Genomic DNA, 18,183 nt, shown 5'->3' with positions numbered 1-18,183 from the left:
ACAAAAAATATATGATATGATAAAATATGTATGAGCTTCTAAAACTAAAACCATAAAAAATGACATAAAAACAAACTTGAAATAAAGTATAAATTGAAATATTTTATTTGCTATCTTTTCATGTGACAACACTGAAGAAATGACAGTTTGCTACAATGTAAAGTAGTGAGTGTACAGCTTGTATAACAGTGTAAATTTGCTGTCCCCTCAAAATAAATGTTTCCTTGTTAGTCACATGGGTAAACCATGTGTCAGTGAAGGATTTGCTGCATGAGATTGAGAGTGAGATCTTCATATAACATTACCACTATATAACATTAGCATTATTAAATAAATTTTCTACCTAACCTAATTTAACCTCAACCCCACCCATCTTATTGAATCACTTTTTTCAACTACAGCTGAAATATTTTCAACCTAATTTATGATCTACAATATTGATGCAAAATAAGCTGTGACATAGTATCTCATCTACTATTAATCATGTACAAGTGTATTTATGCCCTCAGAAAAGGTTTTAATGCTAAATTTCTTATAATGCTAATGCTAATTTTTTTTTTAACTAACTGTGGTAGATGTGCGTGCATATACAGTGTATATAGAAAAGATTCACCCCCTTTAAAATAATCACATTTTGTTGCTTTGCAGCCTGAAATGGACACATTTTTTGTTTTATCCAACTGTATTGACTCAGTGCAACTTATAACATCCAAGTGAAAGATATATATGTAAATCCTTTGGCATATTTACTATTCCAAATGGTAGACACTTATCTATAAATGTAAATAAATTAATGTAGTTTTAGCTATTTTAGATGAAATCCCCCTTCATTAGGGGAACAAATGTCATATGCCCTCTAGTTTACGATTACTACTCAAGAGTTTTGGCACACCACTTCAGACAGCACTTACTGTTAATTTAATTTTCATCATAGAGTCATTTAGGTTAATTAACATGGTTTGATAAAAGCAAAAGAAAATAACTGCAATAGGGAAATGCAATCTGGGAGCGGTAAGATTTGCAACAAACATACAAATGGCTGTGTTATGTGTTTTTAAAAGGATATTTAACCTAAAAATGAAAATTCTGTCAACATCCATTCCCTTTCATGTCACTCCAAATGTATGATTAGACTTAGACTTTTTTTATGTGGAACATCCATGGAATTATTTAGCAGAATATCTACACTGTACACTGTACAAAAAGAGATCCACATCCATAATGACGTATGCACTGTATTCCAAGCCTTCTGAAATCAATAGTTTGTGCAAACCTTAAGTACTCTTTTGCAAAAAATCTCAAAATCACCGCAAAATACCATGCAGTAAATGATGACTGATACCTTAATTAAGAAGGAGGGGAATCACCTTTTATTGTTAAATGACTTACCAAATTCATAATTATTTTTGAGTAATACAAACCTTTCAACCCTTCAAACCTTTCACAGTTAACACATAAAATAATAATAATAAAAACTACAAATATAATAAAATAAGTATGGTCTCAGTTAGGATAATCCAGATAGAATCCCATAAGAAATGCCATGTGTCTTCATTTCCCATAGGCAATAACTGGCTGGTTCACTTGTGCAGCGTCATGGAATTATTTAGCAGAATATCTACACTGTACACTGTACAAAAAGAGATCCACATCCATAATGACGTATGCACTGTATTCCAAGCCTTCTGAAATCAATAGTTTGTGCAAACCTTAAGTACTTTTTTTGCAAAAAATCTCAAAATCACCGCAAAACACCATGCAGTAAATGATGACTGATAACTTAATTAAGGAGGGGAATCACCTTTTATTGTTAAATGACTTACCAAATTCATAATTATTTTTGAGTAATACAAGCCTTTCAACCCTTCAAACCTTTCACAGTTAACACATAAAATAATAATAATAAAAAGTACAAATATAATAAAATAAGTATGGTCTCAGTTAGGATAATCCAGATAGAATCCCATAAGAAATGCCATGTGTCTTCATTTCCCATAGACAATAACTGGCTGGTTCACTTGTGCAGCGTGTATTTAATATCCTCTCTGTATGCACTTTGGGTGGGTTTGATAGTTGGATTGCTGTCAAATTACTTGACTGTCAACATACTGTGTCGAGCAAATGTTATGAGAGCACAAGGGCTGAACCACGTCTCATGCCTAAAAACAGATGCATCTTTTAAGCTATTAACAGGCTCTTACTGACCATTAGTTACATAGAATAATTTGCAGGAAGATTAAATGTGACGATACCATTTGACTAAAGTATTTGACAGCACACTTAATGCTGTACTCTCTCACTTCTCCAAAGGAATTTACAGACCTCAGACAAATAAACAGAACAGACAAATCCTGACTGATACCATTCCACAATGACAAAATGTAAAAACAACTATATGGTAGCATTTTTAAAGGTAGAGGTGACAAAAATTATTTCTTAAGAAATCTTGTCACCAACATAATTGCCAAGAACAAAACAGAGGCAAATGTCTTCCTAGGAAGTCTGCTATTATACACGTAACAAACATGAGCACATATTGCTAGGATTGCCACCACTTAAACAAATTTCTGAAACTAGGTGATCTACCAATGGTGTGGGTCTAAGTGCAACAAGTTTGAGCGCCTCAAAGCTGCACAGGTAGCTACTGGTATCCGAGACAACGAGAGGAGTGGACGGGCCAAGCTGGTGGTTGTAGAGGAAGGACAGGAGCCTGCAGAGATGATGAAGGTATGAAAAAAAAATGCCCTTCAAACATCTTAAGTAAAAAAGAATTTGCATGCAACCCAATCTTAACCATCCGGAAGAACTTTTTAGAGCTTATTTTTACTGATAGAGCTGATCTTTCACCACTAACTATTTTACAGTTAACCTAATGTTTGCTATAGGCAGTACGATATCAGGTTTAGCTGGAAGGTTTGACATTTTTATACCTCGTCTTTGCACATTACAGGTTCTCGGTGAGAAGACTGAAATCCCTGAAGGTGACGATGATGAGGATGTGGTTGCAGACGTGTCAAACAGGAAAATGGCCAAACTTTACATGGTAAACAAGTCTATAAACTTCACTTTAACTCATCTATATGCAAATTCAATAGACACACGCACACAATGGAAATGTAATATTATTTCAATACAATTGCACTTTACAGGTATCAGATGCAACAGGGAAAATGGAAGTGTCGCTTGTGTCAGATGAAAATCCGTTTAACCAGAGTGACCTGTTGTCTGAGGAATGCTTCATTCTGGACCATGGAAAAAGCAAAATTATCTTTGTGTGGAAAGGTATTAGTAAACTGAAGCCATTAAATTAAGGGGTTGTGTAACCATCTTACTGAGATTCCTTTACCTTATTTTTTGATGATCTAGGCCGCAAGGCAAATCCAGATGAAAGGAAGGAGGCAATGAAAACAGCTGAGGGCTTCATTAAACAGATGGGATATCCTGCCAATACCCAGGTTCAGAAACATTAGATATGCATATATGTTTTGCGGTATTATCATTTATATTCACTTGAATGAGTGAATCACCATAGCAAAACTGGCATAAACAAAATATGCAAAAAATTTACAAGAGCTTGTCTTCGGAGCAGTACACTTAAAGGGACAACTTTGTACCTTATTTACCCCTAAATCAAGGGTGTCAAAACCTATTCCTGGAGGGCTATTGTCCTGCAGAGCTTAGCTCCACACTTAAAACAGCTAAAAAAGGTTTTCATACTCAATAAAAACTTCGAGGCAAGTGTTTTGGAGCTGGTTGGAGATAAATCTGCAGGATGTCAACCCTCCAGGAGCAGAATTGGACACTCCTGCTCTAAAAGGTTCATAGTAGTAACTTAGGGTACATATTATGCCTACTAATATGCATCCTTTTGTGGTAGATAATTGTTACATTATAATTGAATAAAATTTTTGCACATTTCTTTTTCTGACAAGGAAAATGTATAGTATTTTTTTGGGTCACCCAGGTCTTTTCACCCTGTACACAGATCCAGGTCCTTCCGGAGGGTGGAGAGACGCACATTTATAAGCAGTTCTTTAAAAGCTGGAAAGACAAGGACCAGGCTGAGGGTCTAGGCAGAGTCTTTGTCATGGAGCGGATCGCCAAGATTGAACAAGAACAGTTTGATGCCTCCAAGCTGCACGAGTCCCATCAAATGGCTGCTCAGTACAACATGGTTGACAACGGCACTGGAAAAACACAGGTCACAATTTGTGTACAAGAGATCAGAGATTATATAAGTTAAACTTTGCTGACGTTTGGCATAGGCGCAGATGAGCATCTTACTTTCAAAATGACTCTCAATTGAAACTAGAAGATAAAATTCTGATAAGCTGCTGAATGACTTTTGCTCTCTAAAGGTGTGGTCACATTTACCGTTGTTCAGTGAAAAAAAAAAGTGTAATTTTAAGCTGTCACCATGCAGATTTTGCAACAGGTTCAAGTTGGTCATGCAGATTCACCGTACTGACCAAGAGAAAGCTGCTTGATTTGAAATTGACTTCTGTGTGTGCTGTACTTCATCTCTATCTGTTCCAACCTGTGAATATGCTTTACAGATATTCTTAATCTGGTCTTGTTTCACAGATTTGGAGGGTGGAGTGTGGTAATACTACAGGTGATACCAAGGTTCCCGTTGACCGAGAGACATACGGCCAATTCTATGGAGGAGACTGCTATATAATTTTATATACCTACACCAAGGGAGGAATCATTTACACCTGGTAAGCCTCAAAGAAGTAGATAGTTTCCAGAGGGGAAGTCAAATCATACACAAAGAGTCAAATATTGCTTATCGCTCTATGCTTTCACCCTCAGGCAAGGTTCCAGCAGCACATTAGATGAACTGACAGCTTCAGCCTTTCTCACTGTTGAACTGGACCGTTCGCTGGGAGGACATGCTGTTCAGGTGAGTGGGATTTGAATTGTATCTATATACTAATTTACTGAATGTAACTGGGTCTGGATTACTGACTAGATAAGATGGGCTCTGCAGCCCTGATTGAAAATCTAGAAGAAAACACAACTAGACTGGTATTGTTATCTTACCATTGTTCCATTTCATGTCCATTCAGGTGCGAGTGACTCAAGGAAAGGAACCACCTCATTTGCTGAGTCTCTTCAAAGGCAAGCCTCTGATCGTGTATCAGAATGGGACTTCTAGAAAGGGAGGACAGGCACCAGCACCTCCAACACGCCTCTTTCAAGTGCGCAAGAACCTGGGCACCATTACACGGATTTATGAGGGGAGTAGTAGTACTAGCTGGTCCAAGTTGGTTTAGGTGGTTGACTATCTAAGTCATTCTGGTTAGCACTGGCAGATCATTTAGCCCAAGATGGTGGAGATCTGCTTAATTTGCCAAAAAAGCGTTGAGCATCTTTGATTAGGCTGACCTATTTTTAAGTGTAACTTCAGTTTAGATATGTCCTTAGAGAGTGTTGGTTTGTGGTCTAACAGGTAGATGCTAAAGCAACAAGTTTGAACAGCAATGATGCCTACCTGCTGAAGTTGCCTAAAGGGGATGGGTATTTGTGGAAAGGGAAGGGGGCCAGTGAGGAAGAGGAACGAGGGGCGAAATACATGAGTGAGAAGCTGAAGTGCAAAATCAAGCCAATTACTGAAGAAAATGAGCCAGGTATGGGCAATGTGCAGTAGAATCAATTCATACTCTTCATACTCACACATTGGTAAGTGGCAGGAGTGGAACAATGTTTACATCTTTTAACTTCTACATACTTGTTGCTCATTTTCCTATTTGAAGTGGACTTCTGGAAAGCTCTGGGTGGAAAGATGGAGTATCAGACATCCGAGATGTTGGAGAGCAAAACTATAGCACATCCTCCCCGCCTGTTCGCCTGCTCCAACAAAACTGGAAAGTTCATTGTGAGTATCCTAGACCTGATAAGAGAGAGCCAAAGTCCAGTTCAGTTTCACATTAGGCTTTTGCTTTCGATACAAATTCTGCATTGAAGACTATGCTGAAAATGTAAAACATGACTTGGCTTCCTGTGCTAACTGCTCAGATACTGCTACATACAGGCAAACTGTTGTTTGGACACTAAACATGCATTTTTACTACTATAGATTGAAGAAGTACCTGGTGAGTTTAACCAAGATGACCTGGCAGAGGATGATGTCATGTTACTGGATGTCTGGGATCAAGTAAGAGAGTTATCTCTCTTTATGTCTTCCTCCGAGATTATCTTGAAGATTCAAAGGACAGCAGTTATCTCTGATTAGATTTCTGACAATCTTTATTTCAGTATTTAAAGATATCTCCTGACTTTCATGGATTAGCGTGTGTTACGTGCCACTGATGCTTGATTTCATCTCTCAGGTGTTTGTGTGGATTGGAAAGGATGCCAATGAGGTGGAGAGGAATGAGTCAGTAAAATCCGGTGAGATGCCTTAGGCACACATTCCTTAAAACTTTTTTCTACATAATTTGAATGCAAACTGAAACCCCTTTATACGTGAACAGGTTTAACAGCATACTTGAATAACCCACATTATACTCACATGCAAAAGTAAAAGATACATTTTAAACATACAATTATGTAAAATCAGTCTTTTTATTAGGTCTTCTCTTTGTAAACTAATACATATAGTAATTCAGCTTTTTGAACAAGTATTTGTTCCTTTGCAGCAAATACTTACATTGAGACAGACCCATCAGGACGGGACAAGGGGACACCTGTTGTGGTGGTAAAGCAGGGACACGAGCCCCCCACCTTCACCGGCTGGTTCCTGGGGTGGGACGCCTCTCGGTGGGACAGTGACCTCATGGCAAGAGCAGTGAAATCGTGAAACCCCTGAAGTCAATAGACTTGACTGGAATGATAAAACAGAAACATTTTTTTATTGGACTATTCCATTATAAACGCCTAAAAATATGCCATCATGTCCAACATGTAAAGTTACTCAATATACATCAGATCTTAAAGTTGTGTATTTCTCTTTGATTTGTTTGCACAGATTTATATTTCTGCTCTGGATTCCTGTAAGCATGATTTGAAATCGTACAATAAAATAATCAATTCACATTTTCAAAAATGTCTTGTTTTAGTCAATGCAGTACACAAGAGCCCTCTAGAGACAAAAAATTGACTACAGCACAAGTAATACTTCAAAATAAACGTTCAAAATGTAATGTAGTTTTGCTGACCACCAAGACACACAAAATACTGTAGAAATATTATGGTTAAGTGGATAATACCATGTTACTAAAATTCATGTACCAACTGGTACATCCAGGAACAACACGGTACTACTATGACACGTCATACACACAAGCACTTAAGAAATGCAAATTTCAGGGTGAAGATTCATGACACCCAATGAACTATTTGTAAATATTGACTTCATTTGGTACATGCAAATTGTAAGTATTTGATCCTAGTAGGATACAATGTTGTAACATTATTTTAAAACCAGCCTGCACATAGGGATCTTCAATATTAATTACTCAATCAATATTGGAACAATGGTTAAATGTTTAATGATAATGCATTGTACATGGGCAGCCAAATAGTTGGGTCAAGTGCATGATACACTCATAATTAAAGTCATTAAAGAAGGCGGGAATCATATTATTTCACTATGCTAGTGAGAACATCTCATAGACTACCATTGTTTGTATATAAGGCTAATCATAACCTGACCCCCATGGCCGGACTTACCATTGGGCTTGAGTGGGCTGCAGCCCATGGGCCCCGCCTTTGACCGTATACGTTTGTTTGATTTGATCGTTATATGCCAGTCAGAATTCAGAAATTATTAGCAGAATTTCCACTGCGCACGCAAGATCTAAACGGGCCAGACATCTTACAACTATGACCTTCGAGGCCACAATCAAACAGCATAAACTGGTATTTATGATTATTTCACATAGAAGAAGGACACACGTATTGAATCACGTCTGCACTGATTGGTTTATCACATGGCTACATTAAACAGCTCCATTAAGCCTTTAGCCCCAAAGAGCGCACATTTAGAAAGATAATGATAAATTCCCAAATGTTTCATTGTTTCACCTCATTTCTTTACAGAGGATGATTCTATAGTACTATAACCTATTAATGTTCCACTAAATCTACTCTCGTCTTACTGCCATTACACATAGTGGGGAAGAAATGTCATCAAAATTATTTTAAACATAAAATAGCAATTTAATGAATTTCTGTTTTTATAACATAGCTATGCCTATGATATAGGACTTAGCCCATCACAAACAAGTGTCCTATTAACAACAACTTACAGAGTAACTTTCAGACACAAAATTCCGTTTTGCTCCGTCAGAAAGAAAATAGAACAAACAGCAGAACCGCTGGGTCTCCGAACAACAGTGTTTTGTTCCTTAGCTTTACACGGACCAGCAAATGATTAAATCAGGCTATAAAAGTTCAGTCGTTTGCAAAGTTAAATGAATCAGCTTTGTTGCTCAAAGTTATTTCAGGGTTTTGATCTCTCAACTGAGAGAACACATACTGTTTATTATATTATAATGAATATTTAATATTACATTTAAACTTTGACTATAGCCTAGATATGTTGCCTATTAATTGTACTATTTAAGAACCTCAAAGCATATGTTTGTGTATTTTGTGTTACTCCATAATGATGTTCTATTTGAGGGCATTTGTAGTGTAGGTATAGGGCCCAAACATAACCTCAAGCCCTAAGTCCTGCCCTGCTGACCCCTACCCCTTAAACTAACCCTCACCTGTACACTTCATTATATTTAAAGACTAACATCATCTGGAACATTTATGAGCATTTTTAACTCGTGAGGTCCCTGGCTCAATAGTCAGTGAGTGAGGACACTTAGTATAGCCACACATGTACACAAAAGATTGCTCTGTCTCATATAAATATAAATCACACATAAATCACTGGTGACTGGTGTGGTTTTAGTAAGTGACTGTTTGATTCACAACCTAAAATATTTTACATTAGTTCACATTTTAAATGTTTTTCCCCACTGGGTAACAGCTATGACCAGGAATAATACTTTCAATAACTTTCAATACCACAAGATGGAGCACAAGTGAAACACAAAGCACAAAACCCATCATTGGAAATTCATAACCCTTCATTCAAACTATAGGTTTCACAAAAAAAACAAAAACTATAGGTTACACATGTCGAGTGCTGTTTAATCTATAAAAATTGTATATGTTTACTTAAAATAAGTTCAGATTTTTAAAACAGCAAAATTGTTACCACAAAACAAAGGCTCGGTTGTAAGAAAATGACATTTAAAACAATCATTAGTTTTCATGTATGATTTTTGAAACGCATTTCGTGTATTTGCCAATCTTTGTTGAATATGCATATTTCCACTGGATATTTAAACACTGGAATGAGGTTCTACTGTCATCTTTTTAAGTGATAGACTAATCTGTACTGAATTGACTAGTTTATTGAGAAGATCAGACGAACGATTGTTTGAAGACGGGCAATCATGATGGCAGTCGGGTATTGAGTAGATCTCCGGAGTAAGAATAGATGTGTGGTGTAAATGACTGACAGCACGTCCATCACGGGCTGATTGTGTTTTGATAGCACCACTAATTGTTCTGACACTTTGATACACCTCGTTTCTTTGATAGCGCTGGCTCACTTCTGTTTATTGCCTTTTACATTCACAACACAGTTCATTTCATACATGTTGACCTTTTCTTTACTTCTTTTAAAGTTAAAATTCAGCGGCAAGACAACCCCCCCCCCCTTTAAATAGTCACCAATCATGTGTTTTACATATTTTGTCTATTTAATTAATAATCTGTTATAATCGGAACCAGTGATGTCCGTTTCGTGAATAACTCTTTTGAGTCGGTTCTTTTGAATGAATTGCTCAAACGCGTTAACAGAACGGACTGAATCGGTTCGTGATTTAGTCTGAATGATTCATTCCCACTGAATCTTTTCAGCAGTGTTCTACTCAATAAAACATTAACTTATTGGATGAAGTGGATATTTCCTAATAATGCATTGAAACAAAACCTGCACACCCATCCTTTAGTTTTCCCGCTAAATAATTGAATTACTGATAACTAGATAATTCACTGAGATGACTTATCATTAAATAGCAAATCTGATCCATACCTGGAGCTGATTTCCTGGTTTTTCTAAGAGCGTCTCTCAAACTTTAAACGCCTTGAGCGATATGAACAGGTGATGGAGAGGTGTGTCTTAAAAGACGACAGGCTTGACTTTTCACCAATCAAACTCCAAGGAAAATAACACGCGCTCACTAAATTGAACCAATCAGCGCGTTGTTCCACACAGTGGGCGGAGCCAAGCCTGCTAGAATGAAGTGGAAGGCAGCACCGCTGTAGAGTCAGTGGAACAGGCGCTGTTACAGGGAGTGGAGACACTTGTCGGCTCAGCTGATCTGAATGGCTACAATATTTGGGATATTGTCGTAAACATTTTCATCTAACGAGTAACGCAAGGATCGCACTAAATAAGGTGGGTCCCGAACGCGATTTTATTTCCATACGCGGGTGCTTACAAAGCTTAAATTGTAGAAAAATAACATTAGTCTGTGTAATAATGTAATTTAGAGTAACTTTATTATTTTGTTAATGAATCTCTAGCGTTCTGATGCCCATTAAACATTTTTAGCGCACAAAATAATAATGATTCTCATGATTAATCACTTGTTGGGAGAAAATGATTACCAAATTCATGCCTTTATGTATGGAGATGAGCCCCTCCTTAAGCGCTTTTACAGTTGGGTATAGAGATCTGCGACAGACTCATGTTTCCCCCGTTTTCATTGACCAGATTGTGCGTTTTTCTCTATTTGCAACTGGCAACTACTGTTGAACAATAAAATGGTAAGAATAGATGGACAGGAGCCTTTGCGCACTAGGGTTTTTACCGCTGCGTAATTCTGGTGCCCTGTGGCGCTACATGTGCAAATGGGCTTCCTGCTGTTTCATCTTTCATTCACCATCACTGGAACTGAATGACACCCAGCTAGGTTGAAGCCGTGTGCCTTTTAGAGTGGCAAAGAGAGAAGCATGCTTACTTAGAATGAACAGCCAAGTAAATTAGAGCTGTAAAACTGAGTGTGTGTCATGGTGCTCCACTGCTGGCCTCATTGCATCATCTCCTTTTTCATTTGGTTTCAGGTTATAGCAGCAGCAGCTTCTCAGGGGAATGAGAGAAGCCTTGTGAATATTTGGTGAAGCATCAGCGGTAGCAGCGGCGCCACCTGGTCTCCTGAGTCTCCGCGTTCGCTTTCATCCTCATCAGAGTGGCGGAACAAGATGGGGAATGGATTATCAGAGCCCCATGCCATCTTTCCTTGCCTGCCATCCTTTCAGGCCCTGCACATTGTTATTCTCGGCTTGGACTGTGCCGGTAAGACTACCGTATTGTACCGGCTGCGCTTTAATGAGTTTGTGAACACTGTTCCCACCAAAGGCTTTAACACGGAGAAGATCAAGGTGACTCTCGGTGGGAAAGTCCGGACTGCAGCCTTTCACTTCTGGGATGTAGGAGGTCAGGAAAAGCTCCGGCCTCTGTGGCGCTCCTATACGCGGTGCGCCGATGGCCTTGTGTTCGTAGTGGACTCAGTAGATGCCGAGCGCATGGAGGAGGCCAAGACGGAGTTGCATAAGATCACACGGCTACAGGAGAACCAAGGGGTGCCTGTGTTGGTGGTGGCTAACAAGCAGGACCTGCGCAGCGCGTTGCCACTAGGTGAGGTCGAACAGATGTTGGCACTGAACGAGCTCGGCTCTCATACACCATGGCACCTCCAACCGGCCTGTGCCATCATCGGAGAAGGTCTACAAGAAGGCCTGGAACGTCTCCACTCCATGATCAACAAGCGGAGAAAGATGATGAGGCAGCAGAAGAGGAAAAGATGACTGTTTGGTGATGGGATGTGAGCTGGATGTGGTGGTAGGCCTCTGTGATGGCTCTGCTGGTGACGTGCCATGGGCCATTGTGGCCCCTGCACTCCTGGAATTATTGTTTCTGTGGGCTGAGTTCTATCAGTCAGATGGTTCTGGATAAATACAGTTCAGAGACCGCAAGAGGACAATATTGATTTACCACTTTGGTTGTTGGATTGTAGCAGCGGTGGGACGATCACATGGAACATTTACATCAATACGTGTTACACAATGTCAACAGGTCTTGTGGTACATTGAGTTCTCATGAAGGACAACACTGGACATGAACTTGTAAATGACAAAGACCGATCCCTGAAGACTTTGTCCTTGCGTCTGCAGTGTTACACATATCCTAGTATCCTAGCATTAATGTAAAGTCTTGAAACAGAGGGATTGATTACCAAAGCTGCCATGGACATCATGAAAATCCAATGTATACATTCAGGTGATGTGTTTTCCCCCCATTGGTTTTATCTAGAATGGCCAACCGTCATTTTCCCTCGGTGTTTGTTGTCCCGGTGGTCAGGGCAACCAGAATAAGCTTTATGGATCACTTGTTTGGGAATGCACAAATGTTTAAATGAGATTGGAGTCACGGAGAAGGGTATTTCGTTGACCACTAAAGTAGTTCAACAGGTGAATGTGGTGATTGTCAAGATTTGTAGGAGATTAAACGTATACTATCCTTCTCAACATGTTGGTGCAGTAGCTTCTCCCAAGTTTGAGGACTACTGGTGTCATTTCTAGCTGAACCCACATTGTGTGCTTCCCTGAAGGACAAGAGATGTTTAAATGCACTTTAGCAATTCCCTTTTCTAAACTATGAACTTACAGCATCTGATTTTTTTGTAAAGAGTTTATCATACTACAAAAAAGAAGTAATGTATTGCTTCGAATGAAGCGTTTTTTTTGTTTGTTTTAATATCCACTTCCACACTCAAAAGTTTGTCACTCAGTGCGTGTGTGTTGGGGGATGTTCATATTTATGTGTCAGAATTTGTATACTTTGAATAAATCCACAACTACACTAAAGATAATCGGTTTTGGGTCCTCATTATTATCTGTTGCATGATGAACTCATGCTAATTATCAAAGTTTATGACCTGACAATGTCTCTAATTGCATTTTTAGTCTGATAATCGCTTGATGCACTTTATAGCCGAGTTACCGAAGTTGTTCCTTTAGAGTCGTTAGGACATGGACCAAACAGGATGTACTTAGTCTGTTGTCGAACACCTATATAAATGTTAAAGGTGGTGCAAGAGCGCAGTTATTACATCTCTATATTCAGCGTGAAAGCTTAAATTCATTTGTGCATTGTGTTGTTTGTGTGTTTAATTATGTACTTCCGAGTCATCCATGTTTAAGGGTAAAGTGCTCATTTCTTTCTATGGATTTATTTTAAAATAAAAAAATGTAATGAATTTACAGTGAATGCAAATCATACAATGAATTTAATTTCTGAATTGTCAGAAATGCCAGGATACAACTTGTTTTGATATCATAATGAAGAAAAAAATTCAAACAAACAAATAACTTGGAAAATAAAATTTCAAACTTTGTTTTAGAGGAAGAAATGATTATGTATTTGAGGTGTAAGTTTTTTTTTTTCATGTGTTTTTCAAAAAAACACATGAAACCAACATGAAAGCAAACCATACATCACAACTTTGCACGTTTTTTAATAGTTGCAAGTATATTATGTAAATTCAAGTATATTATGATATTATTATAGTATATATAAATGATATATCTAGAATATTATTTATTGTTTAATATTTTTCTTCATCATCGACAGTCTTACCTGTCATTGACCCCTAAAACCAAAAATAACAAACTGTTCTTGCATAACAAGCCAAACCGACTTAGAGTTAATGCTTAAACATTAATCAAATAAAACTGCACAAACAGAATTTGCTCTTTTACAAACTGCAATACGTAACTGCTCAGAGTTTTTTAAACACAGCTGGCTTGCCCAAAGCCCCACAGAGTCGCATGTTGTGTTTGGAGAGGATCTGGCACAGCCGGTTCTAGCACAAGAGCATTTTCCCTGGGAACAATGAGGCTTTAACACAGCAAGAGAGGGGCCTGTACACCAGCTGACCAGTTCAAACAGGAATCCTTCGTTGGATGTTGGTCTGTTCAGTATTCTGATGGCAGCTGGATGACAGACGTAGATCACATGATACCGGCTTCAGAGATAATGGAGGTGGGATTGGCTTCAAATTGGGTCTCAAATCATGAAAAATGCAAACATATCCACCACAAAAGCCAAGGCACCATGCTCAGTGGAAAACCTACTGTTTTGGTGCTCGTACAAGAAGATGGTACAAAGAGAATTCACAATTTAGCATCTAAAATATATTTGCAGGCTTTTATATATGATATTTTGGAGGGCAACAACATCAAAAATTAGTAATCCAGCTTGGCTGGGCATGAGGCTTTGGAGAGAGGTGTGATCTGGCTGTCTGACTGCCTGCTTTGATTTGTTTGAGAACAGCACTTGAGAATTATACCTGACAACCTCTGCTTCACAAGCCATGTAGATGAGCTGAGGAATTTTAATGAACCGGTGTGCCGTGCCTTTTGTCTTTGCATGAAAGTACAGCTCACTTCTATTAGTTATGCTGTTTCTGTGAGGGGGGCTGGCATTATGCCCAGCGCCCCATGGTCTGTTCCACTAAACCATCATTTAAGCAGGGCAGAGGTTAAGCTTGTGTGCCGTTCTCATGGCTGTTTAAGGAAAAAAGTGAGGTTAGCAGTTCCCATACTCCCCTATCACTCCTGACCCTTCCTGTACTCTGCTGTGACCAAGTTCGGGCTACTTTCCCTCTGATCCTATGATGTAAGTGACGTGGGACTGAAGGGCCAGTGTTGGTAGAAGGAGATCAGAAATCAGAGCAGGCTTCCTGTTCGCTCCACCTTAACACGCTGAGTCAGTACATGGCATCAAACACTCCCTTCACTGGGCGTCCTGCTTGTCTCTGCACTGTTGCATGTCAAAAAAGAGCCACTTATGCTTGTAAAACTGTAGCTTACGGTCATAAAAGGTGCACCAGGCCATCATTAAGGCCATTTGGTAATGTAGAATCAATCTGGAACACTAAATGTTTATGTACAGCAGATGTTTACTGTAATTTGGTGTTTCCGTGACTTGGAGATAAATGTTTCTAATGAGCAAGTTTATATATTTCCTCAGTCTATTGGCTACATTTTGTGTTGACACAATATGGTGATACATGAGGAGTTATGACAGAATGGATCATCAGTGATTCTGAATAATGAATCAAATGTGTATTTGAAATAATTATGTATAACTGAAAGCAATCATTCTAAAGGTTACAAGTTTTAAAGTACAAGTCACAGTTGGTTAACCAAGCCTGAAGATTTAACGCCATTTAAACTTAGTGTTTACATCTCAAATGCCAAACTGTGATCGGATTCCACTGAGGGCAAATTTTCACATTTTGTGTCTACAATAGCATTTAAAATTTTTAGGCCAGTAACTTTTTTAAATTACTTTCCTTTTATTCAATAAAGATGCATTACATCGATCAAAAGTAACAGTAAAGACATTCAGAATGTCAAATGAATTATTTTTCAAATAAATGCTGTTTCAAACTTTGTTCATCAAAGAATCCTGAAAAAAAAAGTATTACAGTTTCAACAAAAATAGTGAGCAGCACAAAATATATTAAATAGAATACAGTTATTTTAAATTGTAATAATATAACAAAATGTATATGTTACTGTACTTTTGTTCAAATAAATGCAGCCTTGGTGAGCCTAAACTTACTTCTTTCAAAAACATTTTATAAATCATACCGATTTCAAACTTTTGAACAGTAATGTATATGTAATATATGATCAGTGTCACAACATATTAATAAAGCTAAAATAAACACTATTTAACAAACATGACATTTTGAGCAACTCTAACTTAACGTTGAAAATGTGTTATACTGTACACAAGATCCACATTTATGCATTTTATCTAAAGCTGAATTAAATGTGTCAAATGCATGTGGCTGACTGACAGATGAGTAGACAGTCATACAGATTAGCATTTACACTACAAATGCAATGTAGCCACACATGTTTTCGCCTACCTCCTAATGTGCTTTGAGTAATTAAATCACAAAATGCCTTGGACGTCAACTGAAATGGCCAGTAGTACTAGAATCAAAGAGGTTCTTCAAACAACACTGTAATCATCACTTTCATTTGTGATCCTGTTTTTAGATGGCAGAGATACCTGGCAGAGTTTATGTTTAGGCCGTTTAATGATTGGCCTTAAAAGTGCTTGTCTCATTCTCAAAGCTTGAATTGTGATTAACATATGTTTGAAGTCAACGCATTTATCTGTGCTTTCTGGCTTCAGTGGTGAGGTGTGAACGTCTGAGCGCAGGGGCGAGTGTGGTGTGAATGGTCGGGTGGAGGATGATAGGCCTGGGTGAGAGGGGAAAGCAGAGTGAGATAAGTGTTCCACCACTCCCTGCCCTTCCTGAGAAGCACTGCGGCTCCCGCCCTTCTTAACACACATGCCAAGCTAAGATGACACAATCATTCATTTTATTAATCTCTGTTACAAAGGAAGTCTTTAATTTCTCTTAAATACAGTCCTTTTGGATAACTTACTTTTATTGGCATTCAGAAGTGTCCTGGGTTTAATTGTACTGAGCAATATGGGGGTAGTCAATATAGTGGAAATATACTTATGCAATATACTTGGAAAATATAGTGCTATGGTGGTTTCACACATTGCAAAATCCGAATGATGGAGTTGAAATAGAAGAATTAGACAAGAAAAGGACCATTAAATTAGAATTTTAGTATCAAAACCATCAGACACTATCATAAACTTTTAGTGAGAACATTTCTCTTTATATTCTGTGTTTTAGGATTGGTATGGTTTGAATGACGCTCAGTGTGCCTTATGCAACTGGTGGCAAATTTCATGGGTTAGTGATTATGGGGGCACTTTCCCATTGAGGTTGTTAAAAAGATATTTTCATGATAAGGGTATTTCGTAAGACTTTATGATTTAAGCCGTTTAAGCCAACTTTTGAGCTCAAATCAAACAACTGTTTATACTTATGCTGATTTAACTGATTCTTAAATAATAGTTCAGGAGTTGCATCATGTTTTTCTTACTCCCTTTATTTTGGCCCCAAAACCCTCCCTTTCAGATTGAAGAAAACTAACTAACGCTTTGGTAATGTTGAGCAAAAAAAAAAATCACAACACAACGCAACAAAAAATAACTAGGAGGGGAATAATAGCAAAATAATTTAAAATTCAGCATTCATAGCTGTGAGCATACGAGAGGAGGCGAGGGAGAGAGAGAGAAGAATATGTGTATGCAAGTATCTTAGTATAAATTAAAAAAATAATTAAAATAGACGGACGGATGGACGGATAGATGGATAGATAGATAGATAGATAGACAGATAGATAGACAGACAGATAGATCTATACATTTAATTAAAATATAAAACGAATCATGCAAATAGAATGTAAATGAATAAAAACCATAGGTTGGGTAGCAACATAATTTAAAATTCAGCATTCATATCTGTGAGCATTCAAGAGGAGGCAAGAGAGAGAAAGAGAGAGAACGACCAGAGAAGGAGAGAAATAAAGAATCCATGTATAAGCGAGTATCCCTCAGCAGGTCTGACAGTTCAAAGCCAGGCTGCACTTAAAGTGGTCATATGATGCGATTTCAAGTTTTCCTTTCTCTTGGGAGTGTTACAAGCTGATTGTGCATAGATAAGTTTCCTGAAGTTGCAAAGACTAAAGTCTCAAAACCAAAGAGATATTCTTTATCAAAGTTAAGACTCTGCCACGCCCCCCTAAAACGCCTCGTTTTAACACGCCCCCACATATCTACGTCACTATATGTGGAAATATTAGCATAATGCACCCAAATGCGCACGCAAAGAAAGAAGGCATAGTTTCAGTAACCGCAGTTAGTGTTGAAGCAGCGATGTCAGGGAGACGCTGTGTGTTTCTAGGCGAAAGCAAAAGCACTTTATTTGGCCTTCCGGAAGTAGATGCATTTAGGAATCTTAAAGATTACTTACAACAGAACAGCAATGCATTTTATGGACGACTGCTTCGTGAACCTAGGAGAGGAGGTAATTCTGACTTTGCTATGACAATCTGGCGCTTCTGAATCAGCTACTGTTTTGCCATTAGTAGTTTAAGTTTTTGCTATTGACTGTTCAAATGCGGAGTTTTGCACATCATGTGTGTGTGTGTGTGTGTGTG

At 38.2% G+C, this 18,183-nt stretch overlaps 2 protein-coding genes across 2 annotated transcripts; both read left to right on the top strand.

The window, feature by feature from the left end:
- The first annotated feature begins 235 nt into the window (after window positions 1-235).
- Window positions 236-7,084, top strand: LOC107555554 (adseverin-like). Its single transcript, XM_016238382.1, has 14 exons — window positions 236-250; window positions 2,578-2,727; window positions 2,951-3,043; window positions 3,150-3,282; window positions 3,367-3,455; window positions 3,986-4,201; window positions 4,585-4,721; window positions 4,816-4,906; window positions 5,073-5,243; window positions 5,456-5,633; window positions 5,760-5,881; window positions 6,083-6,160; window positions 6,336-6,396; window positions 6,645-7,084. Exons 1-14 carry the CDS (start codon window positions 236-238, stop codon window positions 6,803-6,805), a joined length of 1,695 nt encoding a protein of 564 aa, XP_016093868.1. The 3' UTR covers window positions 6,806-7,084.
- A 3,238-nt stretch (window positions 7,085-10,322) lies between these two features.
- LOC107555559 (ADP-ribosylation factor-like protein 4A) lies at window positions 10,323-13,215 on the top strand. Its single transcript, XM_016238386.1, has 2 exons — window positions 10,323-10,471; window positions 11,140-13,215. The coding sequence occupies exon 2, from the start codon at window positions 11,278-11,280 to the stop codon at window positions 11,881-11,883; it is 606 nt and encodes a 201-aa protein (XP_016093872.1). The 5' UTR covers window positions 10,323-10,471; window positions 11,140-11,277; the 3' UTR covers window positions 11,884-13,215.
- The last annotated feature ends 4,968 nt before the right edge of the window (window positions 13,216-18,183 follow it).

The sequence above is a fragment of the Sinocyclocheilus grahami genome, unplaced genomic scaffold, assembly GCF_001515645.1.
Source record: "Sinocyclocheilus grahami isolate Dianchi unplaced genomic scaffold, SAMN03320097.WGS_v1.1 scaffold538.1, whole genome shotgun sequence".
NCBI classification, from domain to species: Eukaryota; Metazoa; Chordata; class Actinopteri; order Cypriniformes; family Cyprinidae; genus Sinocyclocheilus; species Sinocyclocheilus grahami.
This window is presented reverse-complemented; position numbering and strand designations above follow the sequence as displayed.